A 10732-nucleotide genomic window follows, 5' to 3' on the forward strand; every position below is an offset into this window, starting at 1 on the left:
ACTAAAAGAAAAGTTACTGAAAATAAAAAGATACGTTGAATTTTACTTAATTAGGATCAGTACAACGATCCCCAATATACCTTATACATGGCACAGTCAAAGTCTCAAGTTTCAGTATAAAAAAAATAATGATAACATTTGCTGGCAAAAGTCTGCGAAGGCACTTCATTGATTAATGATCTGAGTATGGCCCTTCCTCCAAACCACATCGGAGACGGGAGCTCATACATCTGTATTTTCTAGTTATCATGCGGTTTTAGTTCTGTTCACGGCAGGAAAGTTTGTGAGAATGGATTATTGGGGAAAGTGTAAAGGGGACAAGGGATATATTTTTCATTTTTTTCTTTTGGGAAAAAAAAAAGTACTAATTTATTTTATTTATTTATTTTTTTTCTGTTAGAACCTATATGCTGTCTTCTCCAGGACTTCGAGGTAATCCGGCTTGGTTTGAAGTTTGGCCCTTAACTCGAGGTAATCATTTTTTTGGGTTTGGTGGTCTGTGAAGCCCTTTCCAGCCGAGAAGAGAAGGGTTTCTTTAAGCCTGGCGTCCTGCTGTAAGTCTGGGTATTGCATGCCAGGAGGGTGCACGTGCAGTTCCTTTAATTTGGGCACTGTGCCATAGAGACAGTCCACGAACCCCACTGTGCAGGGGGCGGGCTGTGGCCTCTCACGGTCGAGCAGCAAACTGCCACCGCTACAGCCTCCCCCGGGAGGAAACAGCACCACCCCACCATTCTTCTCATGGTGGCGGAACCCAGCCAAGTCTCCCCCAGTTCCTGCCACTACCCCTGAGACTCCACCCACGGCTGGGTGGTGAGGGTGAGGGTGGTGATGGTTGCCTGTCACTATGGTGTTGAGCTGGGAGCTGGACACCGCCAGGGCCCACTCCTTCTCTTTCTCCAGCAAGGTCCGGTAGTTGCTGTGGTTCTCCTTGGGTGTCTCAGCGAACTGCTCGCTTGCCAGGAGAACCTCACCCACCGCCGGCGGTTGTGCCCCAGCACCCCCGCGCTCTGCACCCCCTGCTTCCTGGGCCGACGCAGCGGCCGCCTCCTCCTCCTCACGCGGCTTATAGATGGGGTTGTTGCACATCTGGGTCACCGGGTGCGGGATGTACTCATACACGTGACCCACAGGAGGGGCCTTTTCTGGGGAGGAAAGAGTGGGTCGACCACCCCCTCCGCTCCCACCTCCACCTCCTCCACCATCCTCAAAAAGCCGGTGGCACTGCATCTGGATTCCAGTAAGGTCCACGCCTTCCTGCCGCTTGCTCCTGAAGGGCAGCTTCTTCCGGCGCCGGCGGAGCACATAGGCAAAGAGGCCTGCAGCAACGAAGACTGCTGAGAAAAACAGAACCAGCAGGCTGAGAATCAACACAGAAAGTGGCACAGGGCCCCCGGTGGGAGAGAACTCATAAGGTGATGCGCTTGTAGGCCCCCCGGGAAGGTGAGGATCCCCAGGCTGGGCCGGTGACGCTCCAGCAGGTGCAGTGCGCAGCATCTCCGGGCAGAGGACTTCCAGCTCGATGGTGCGCACGTCACGGTGAGTGAGGTTCTCCGGGCTCCGGCAAAGCACATCACCCACTACACTGACTGAGCTGATGGTTTCGATCCACTGTTTGAAGGGGACCAGGTCACAGGTACAGTCCCAAGGATTCTCATTAAGGTCTATCTGGACAATGGCATTCAAGTGTTCTAGAACACCGGCCACGGGAAGGTAGAGGAAGTAGTTTTTCCTCAAGTTGAGCCGAGCCAGGGATGTGCCTGCAAAGGCATCCGTTGGCAGAGTCCTCAACAAGTTATTGTTGAGGAATAGCAGCTTCAAGTTGGGCATGAGGCTGAAGGCTGCAGGCTGGATTTCCCGGATGACATTGAACTCGAAGTACAAGTAGTGCAAACTCTGTAGGCCTCGGAACATGCCCGGTGTCAGTTTCTCGATATCATTGCCATTGAGAAAGAGGCTCTTTAGATTGGGCAGGTTGATGAAGGCCCCATCCTGGACATAAGAAATACGATTGTTCCCGAGATGCAAGAGATCCAATGAAGAGAAATTCCAAAAATCGGAGCGGTATATTTTCTGAATCAGATTGCTGCTCAGGTACAGTTTCTTGGCATTCAGCGGCCTTGGAAGAAGTTCAGAAATATTATTAAATCCTCGCTCTTTGCAGTTGACAGTCAAGCCAAGGTCATTGATGTGCAAATTACAGGTACACCCAGTAGGGCAAATAATAGGAATGGGTGGTCTGGTCTGGTAAGGGGCGATGGGAGGTTGGTTTGGACCAGGATAGAAAGCTTGGGATGTGGAGGGTGGCCTTGGTGTTCGGGGCTGTTTGGTGGGCTTAGGCTGTTTATTGGAGGACTTGTATTCAACAGAAGAAGCAGTAAAATGGACGGAGGACAACATTGAGGAAGGCTTCGTTGGCCATGCATTCTCCTTGTTTGATGACAAGTGGGGAATCCCCAGACTAGCCTCTACCTCAGAGTCAGACAACAAGGGACAGAGTTCTGTCTTCCTGATTTCTCGCAGGTCCTTTCCATGGAAGTGGAAAGGGGTCTCACAGGTGATGTCTCCCACCAGGGCAGTGTAAGGAATGCGCTCCAGCCAGCTCTTCAGTTGCACAATCTCACAGGTACAGTTCCAGGGATTTTCTTCCAGCTGGAGTTCCATGAGACTTCTGCCAATGTGGTCTAGCATTCCTCGATAAAAAAGAACCTTCAACCTGTTTCCACGTAGGTCCAAATGTGTTAAGGAGACAGCCTTAAATAAATTGGTTGGAAGCATGGGGATGAGATTATCATTTAAAATCAGAACCCTCAGTTTACTTAGGTTCCGAAACGCACCACTCTCAATACGTTTAATTACATTGTAATCTGCTTGCAGATATTCGAGACTTTCCAAGCCAAGAAAAGTGTCATTTCTGAAGACATCTAGTTTGTTCTCATGTAGATACAGCCTCTTTAAAATCTTTAGACCATTGAAAGCTCCTGTTTGAATGTCCTGCAAGGCATTGTTCCCGAGGTTAATAGACACAGCATTATTCAAATGAAGAAAACTGTTGGTATACAATTTCCGCATTGAATTCCTCTGCAGATACAGTTTAAAAGGTCTGGACCAGAACTCGGTAATCTGACTAATATTTGTAAATCCTTTACTGTCACAATGTATATGAAAGAGGCTTTCTTTGACTTCACAGTAGCATGGATCAAAACAGGGCTCATCTATTTCCTCTGAGTCCTCTATCAGGGGAATCGGGGTAGTCCATCCTAGAGCAATTGTGCTTAGAAGAATAATCCACAGCATCTTCCCTCGGTGAAGCATCTCAGCTATGGAAGGTTTCATCATTCGTGGTTGATTACAAAACTGCAACAGAAATAAAGATGCAGATTTTTAGCTGTTAGTCATATGCACTATTCTAATTGACTCCTACGTTGGGGCTTTTTAAGAGTGAAATAAAAACCTTAGCAATTGTTCAGCTTACACTGAAAACAACATCTCAACATGCCTAATTTGTCCTATATTTTAAACTTAGGAAACTGAAATACTGTACCATGTGATGACATTATCCTGCCATACTTGGTAAAGGGCATGTCATACAAACAAAAGAAGCCTTCATTGCCACTTACAGCAGGCAAGGGAACTGGTATACAGTGATGCCTTTTAGGTACAGGAAGATTCAGTAAAAATGGCAATAATTTGGCCATTACACCTGCTTCCTGGTTGCTTGTTAAAACTCACATTGATATCAGAAGTGCCCATTATAGATCTGATTGGAACTCTGATGGGGAAAAAATATTCCTTAAATTATAGGTTTCTACTCATGAGAAGACATGATTAAAATAAAAGTTATTAGATTAAAGAGTGAGCTCATTGCCCAATATCAGATGTTGAGGTATATAAAATGATTGATATGTTAGGAAATCTTAAGATTTTTCCTAAGAAGTGATCACATCATGCCTACTTATAGTGTCTGCTCAGTAACACACTATACCCCCATCTCCTTTGCCCAAACACAGATTATTAACTTCTCCTTTAGTTAAATATTTTCTATATATGTGTATCATTTGGCTATTTAAACCTCTTAGAAGTGATTATCCTTTCTAAAGAACAAGCCCGTGCACTTGTCAGAGCTAAAGATAGTGAGAGTGGAAGGGTGCTGGACCTAGGAGTGTCTGTATTAACAGCTTATCTGTGCCTTCAAGATCAGCTGAAGAACCCTGTCAAAAGCTGGAACTAGAACAGCAGGTGGCTGTTTAGAAGACAGTTGGGTAGTTAAAGCCGAGAAAGGGGGAAACCTTGACACTTACCTGCTGATAAATGATCTATCACATGAGATACATTTCAAGGAAACACATCATTCCTTTTCAATCAGGAGAAACAAATACAGTGCACAATACTAATAATACAGAGCCTTCCCCATGACTTTTTTTTCCCTTACCTAATGTCATCAGTATATGAAAATGCATACATAAATAAATTATAATAATGCAGCTTTATTAGATTGCCCTTTTGGAGTCACTGAAATGTCCATCGAAATTGAAAGGTTGTTTTTAATCAATAAAAAGCAACTGGAGTTTTTAGCATATATTTTCTCTCCACACTTAGATACATGCATTAAGGAAATATTCAGTCAACCCTCTAACTTAAAACACGATGTTATAATTTATAGGGAGAGTGAAAAGAATAAATCTGCACATTCAACTTGAATATAATGTACACAGCTGTAAGGAAAGGAGAGCCAGTGAGAAAGCAAAGAGAAATCAGCCTCAGGCATGCAATACTCAATTTTTAGAAACAATTAAATGGAAAAGAGAGAGAGAGGGAGTGAAGGCAGATGAGACTACATTGCAGTATCAGTTTCCCTTATAAAATATTAAAATTTACTTTAGTTCTTTCTCCACCATTTTTTAATTTAAATGATTTTCTTATTTTTGAAGTCCCTGAGATTTAGGTAAACAAGGATGTATATGTCTTTGACTTACCTATTTTGCAGGAGATTTTTTATTTTTTATTTTTAGCATTGAACATTGGGGGGAGGGGAAGAACAGCTTGGAGTTTAAGGATTCTCCCTCTCCCTCTCCCTCTCCCTCCTTCCTTTTGCTGAAGCTCGAGCAAAGGGGGATAAATGGGATGGGGGAGACTAAAAGAAAAAAAGGCAGCAAGCTTGAGACGTGCTGGGAATGCAATGGGCCCTTCAATGGGCTGCTTTTGGATGCAGAACTGCCACTTGGCACACTCAGTAGAGGAGGGAGGAGAGGGGCTGCTGCAGGCTTCCAGCTCCGTTGTAGCTGCTGCTGCTGCTGCTGCCGAGGCTGCTTTCTCTGGGTACCGGCAGCTCAGCATTGAATTGGGCGCTGGGTGGAAGGCAGGGAGGAAGGCAGGCTCAATCACAGTGCAGAATCTCAGACTTCTCTTGCGCTGCCCTTTTTTTTTTTCTTAATATGTGCTGTAACCCTGGAACCGGCTTTTCACGTCACGCAAATAAGCTCCAAGAAGGGGAACGCGCACAGCATGGGGCCGGGCACGAGCACTAGGAAGCCCAGACTAAATATGTGTGTGTGTGTGTGTGTGTGTGTGTGTGTGTGTGTGTGTGTAGCAGAGAGAGAGGAACTAGAGAGGTTGAGCTAAATTATCAACATAAGCAAGGAAGAAGAGGCCAACCTACCCGGAAACATTCCTTTAGTGGGAAAGGCAGAGGTGCTAGAGGGGAGAGGTGTAAGCATTTCTTTTTTCTTTTTCTTATTTTAACTCTCAAGGAAACTATCACCTGACTGCTTTGCTCCTCTAGTTTCCAAAGCTCCTTTCTCTAGCGTAGACAGGGTTCAAAACTATGACTGTCTTTTGGAATTATCCTTTTCATAGCACAGACACTTCTCTCCAAGGAGGGGTAAAAAGAAATTCTGGTCCCCCAAACAGAAGAGCTGAATCTAGCTAATTCTGCTTGGGTGTCCCGAATCAGAGCTCAGGCATGCCAGCGACTTGGACAGAGTTTGTCCTGCATTTTGCTTCGATCTCTTTGCACCAGGAATCCTTTTATTGCGCTGCAGCCCAAAGCCTTTGATTGTCCCTGGATTCAACAGCCATGTGTTCCCTTCTACCTTTTTAAGAACAGAGAGAAGCCAGCAGTCTGGTGGAGATGATGAACACTTGAGTAACAATGACACATTTCACTTTCCTCCACAGAGAAAGACCTCAACGGGGTGGGGAGAGCAGTTTATAAATATATATGTGTGTGTATGCATACACACACACACATATATATTTGGTCCAACTATTTTGGGAAAGTGGATGGTAGGGAATCATGAGGTGGGGATGATTGAGGGAAGATGTTGCAGTATAGAGAGGCTACCAGATTATAGTTCACACAAGGCCTTTTTAAGGGGAATTTTTAAAGGCTCAGTGGACAGTTCCTGCAGTCCTACCTGCTTGGGGGGAAATGCATCTTAGTGGAGAAACTGGATAGGGGCAGGTGTGCGGCAAACAAGTCCACTTAGCTAGCGGGAACTGTGTGTCCTCAAGGCACACCCTCAACACACACACTGACACACAACAATCCTGTCACCAACTCATGGGGAAGGGAGTGACTCTGGTTGCTAAAATCCTTCACTGAACCTCAATTGCCCAAGGGCTCAAAGTTAGCCAGTAGAGGTGGCTTTCCCCTAAAGTTATTTTTACAAAACCAAATTTTAAAGAAAAACACAGTTTATGTGTCAATTTCTTACCATCCTAAAAATATGTATGTAAATCACCCAAGTCAACAAAACATCCCTTTAATGTCACTCATAGTACATTTGCATGATATTTTGCATTTAAAATGACCACACAAGTGTTGGTTGCTCCCTGGTAGCTAAGATTGGAAGCAGCGGTCAGAAACCAAGTAAGCAGGTGGGCAGGATTCTGGAACACACTAGGTCCCTAATACCCCAGACCCACCCTCTTTCTCAGATAGGTCTCAGGCCAACACCGACAGCCTGAGCTCAGAACCAGAGCAATCCCGTCTCCATCACCAGCTGCCAGCCTCCCCCCTCCCACGCACGCGCGCGCTCGCGCGCGCTCTCTCACCACCTTTTGTACCCAATGTGCAGAGGCGGTTACTGTTTCACGGATTTTATCGCAACCCATGATGCGATGGAGTCGATGGGTAACCGGGGAACCTCCCTCAGCATCCCAGTGACGGTAAAAGGGCCCTCCTGCAACCCTTCCCTGTTCTTTCTTGAACTACAACCCCATAAATTCTTGCTTTGGGCCATGTCCTAAAGGATATTTCACCCGTGTCCTTTCCTTTATCTTAGTACAGCGTGTGTAAGCGACAGGAAGAGCTCCAAAAGTTGCGATGCAGGGCCCTGGGTCCCCGGGTCTGGCCGCTTCCCGCTGGGAGCGCCCGGCGTCGTTTGTGCGCGGGGAGGACAAGAAGCCCTTTCTCCCAGTGCGCCGGGTCCTGCCTCCCTCCCTCTCGCCTGGTCGCCAAGCCCACCAGTTCCCACGTCTCCAAGATGAAATGTTCCAATATGGAAGCAAAACTATCTCCCCTGGAACAGTAATTAAAATGCTGCATCATTCATTTTCTGACGAGCTCTGAGCCTTCTACAGATCGCTTTCTAGTCTGCTGTCGCCAGGCGAGACCCACAGTGGGTCGGTGGAGATGGAAAATGATGGAAAGCCCGAGCCGTCTTCCTTACCACACGAGCGCGCGGCACTGGGGGAGGGGCCCTTGGCTCCTGCACCTGGCCTAGTTGGTGGAGTTACTTACGGTTTCCTCCCGCAGAAAAGGGGTCCGCGGTTATGTGGGTCTCCAGCACCTCTCCTTCTACCATCGTCCTTACAGCTAAAGGATCCAGTTCAAAAAATGCAACAACCCCCTGGCACCTGTGAGCGTACAGAAGCCACCGCGGTCAACTCCATGCGCTCTACAGTGCACATCCTACATTCAAGAAACACTGGTTTCAATCAGGCAAAGTAGGGAAGGGTGGCGGCGGGTACCTATCAGGGCAGAGCGCTCGCGACCTCCCAGGTTTGCTCCGGGGGACTTCCCAGCGGGAGCCGCAAACTCTCCGGAAGGCTGAATTGTATCCATCGTGCCGTAGCCGAGCAGTTCCTCCTCCAGCCACCAACTTCTAGAAAGGCCACGAAATCACGCCTGTAATCCTGAGCGTTTCCGCCTTAGGCTCGGGGGACGGTCGCTGCAGACCAGCGGCGAGCGGGGCGCTCCCCTCGCGCGGCGAGGCCGGTGGCGGAGCCCACGGCCACCGCTCCCCACGCCCGGTGGCAGCCAGGCAGCGCCAGTGTCCCAGAACTGGGTTTTGTTTGTTTGTTGTTGTTGTTTGTTTTTTAAATTTAAAATCTCCGTGCTCTCGCTTCAGCGGTGAGCTCCGCGGTCCCGGAGAGCCCTGGTCGGCGTCTGGGTCTCTCGCGCTCCCGAAAGGCGGTCCCTCCGGCGCGATCCCCGCCCGCGGCCTCCTCGGTCCCGCATGGGACTAGCCCTCGCCTTCTCCAGGTGTCTTTGCTCTTGATTCTTTGGGTACGTGGGAGTGGGGTTGGGTGGTGTGTAGACGAGAGAAGAAGAGGGTGGGAGGGGCGGGAAGGACGCAGGGAGGGGGCGACTCGATCCCAGATCCCAGCATTGGCCAGACGGAAGGGGTGGGGGTGGGGAGGAAGGAGAGAAAGAGGGTACAGATACAGCAGTATGGCTGTGCACCGGATTCGACTGGGAACTGGGGGCGCGGGCAAGGCTCGGAGGGGCCGCGACGCCGCTGGCAGAGAGGGAGCCCCTGACAGCTCGCCGGGCGAGCGCCCTCACTTCCCGGCGGGGGCGGGGAAGGGGACCTCGGGGCGCTCAGGCCAAGGAGACGCTCGCGCCGCCAGCATCTCTGAGGGCTGACCTGCTTTAAAAGTGCCACTTTAATGGCCTAGGAAATAACTAAAATCGGATTACACGTTACTTACCAACGTCTGCACCCACACTGGGAGCGCCAGGTCGGGTGTTAGGAGGCAATACGCGGAGCGCCAAGCTGGAACCCGAATGCAAACCCATCAGCCGCCCCAAAATCGCGCACGGAGGGAGAGGCGCTCGGGAGCCCCCAGATCAGCCCATCGCCGGAGCCTCCGCCAGCCCCCCCGCACCCCCGGCCCCTCCTCCGCGCCAACTGTGTAAATCAGTCGCCGCAGTCCTCTCGCCGGCATCGCAGGCAAATCCCTGCTTAGGCAGCGAGCGAGGCTCCTCTCCTCTCCTCTCCTCTCCCTCTCCCTCTCCCCCCGTCGGTCACAATCCGGCAGCTCTACAAAGAGAAACCCTGTAAAACTGAGTGACAGGAAGTCAGCATTCTCTATCTGTGGATTGATTTTAACTTTATTTGCAAATGAGAGATGGCTGTTTGGAAAATTACAGCCCAGGCCCGAGGAGGGGCGGGCGGGGTGACCACATCCAGGGCGTCCGAGCTGCCGGGTGGGCGGTGTCGCCAGCGCCCCAAGCCCTTCCCGAGGGGTTCGCAGGAGCCCCCTCTCATGCTACACAGGCGACCGGGGAAGTACACATTTCCTCATCTGTTTACACTTGCGAGGCAGAGGAGAGAAAGCTGGCGTGAGGGCAGGTGGGGGGCATGTGCGGGAGAGATGCTGGATACCGTTTCTTGACAAATTAAATAAAGGCACTAGAACAATTATTGCCCCTATGTGGAAGCATCATTGCACCGTTACATACCCACGGGAGGCGACCACTGCCCCCACCGCGGCCGTCCTAATGCAGTCACTCAGTGCTCCTTTCAGCCTGCAGTGTGAGCCCGCGCAGCTCTAACGGGTCCCTTTCATCAGCCACCGCGCGGAGCAGGGCTGGCCCCCGCCACCTCCCGGCCCAAGGCCGAAGGCCGAAGGCCGAAGGGAGGCAGTCCCGGGAGCCCTCCCCCTCTCTCGCCATTCCTTTCTGAAGTGAATGCAATAAATTGTCCAAGACAGCGAAGTTGTGCAGTTATTGTAATTGTAGACATAAAATGAACTCGACCTTATTTTCAAAAGCTTTCAAAGGAACTCTAACTCAGCCTTTGCAAAGAAACAGTGCACTCTTCTAATTTATATACGAAAGCCTTTGAGAAACAGGGCTGGAGGTATGATTTTAGCACTTATTTAATAGATTTTCTATATACCATGTTATACTATTTTGTTACTTTATATTATATACATAAAATGACATAAGTCTAGTGGCCATATTACCTTTATTAAAAGAGAGGAAGGGATAGGACTGGTCACTTAAAGCCAGGGGCCTGTGGAATTTTTGGAGTGTGTGTGTGTGTACCAAATTCAGTAAGGCAGCTGTGCTGTTATGCTTAAAGTTTGAGTACAGAGTTTAGAATGCTTTTTTTAAATACGTTTGCAATGTTTCAATTTTTTTATTCCAAAATACTCAGTGTTCTTTAAAATTATTTAGATTAACAAGGTATCTACAAGGACCCAGAAAGTTTTAAAAGCACCATGATATCAAAACTCATTCTTTTAAACATAGCTTTTATGATCTACTGACATGAATTCCAAAGCTCTCTTCAGTATCTTCTTTTGAAGAAATGCCTCCATGAATTTTACATATGTGAAGACATGTATATGAAAAGGACATTCCTTGGATTTTTCACTCACCGAGTCTCCAAGTTGAGATGTATCCAGGAAAGGTTGCAAAAAAGATCTGTTCCTATAACAAATCAGTCTGATTTAGGAGAAACCAAGCTACATCAGTAGACGGATGAGTCACAGAGAT

General features: G+C 48.5%; 1 protein-coding gene across 3 annotated transcripts; it reads right to left on the reverse strand.

Moving 5' to 3' along the window:
• Positions 1 to 341: 341 nt before the first annotated feature.
• On the reverse strand, positions 342 to 9245 carry SLITRK3 (SLIT and NTRK like family member 3). Of its 3 annotated transcripts, none has more exons than XM_081138797.1 (2): positions 8938 to 9245; positions 342 to 3357 (listed from the first exon to the last, which is right to left on the reverse strand). In XM_081138797.1, exon 2 carries the CDS (start codon positions 3337 to 3339, stop codon positions 397 to 399), a length of 2943 nt encoding a protein of 980 aa, XP_080994923.1. In that variant the 5' UTR covers positions 3340 to 3357; positions 8938 to 9245; the 3' UTR covers positions 342 to 396. The 3 variants fall into 3 exon arrangements, with proteins under 3 accessions (XP_080994923.1, XP_080994924.1, XP_080994922.1); XM_081138798.1 differs by lacking the exon at positions 8938 to 9245 and adding an exon at positions 7975 to 8518; XM_081138796.1 differs by lacking the exon at positions 8938 to 9245 and adding an exon at positions 7745 to 8470.
• Between the last annotated feature and the right edge of the window lie 1487 nt (positions 9246 to 10732).

The sequence above is a fragment of the Miniopterus schreibersii genome (genome assembly GCF_964146895.1).
Source record: "Miniopterus schreibersii genome assembly, chromosome: 5".
NCBI lineage: Eukaryota > Metazoa > Chordata > Mammalia > Chiroptera > Miniopteridae > Miniopterus > Miniopterus schreibersii.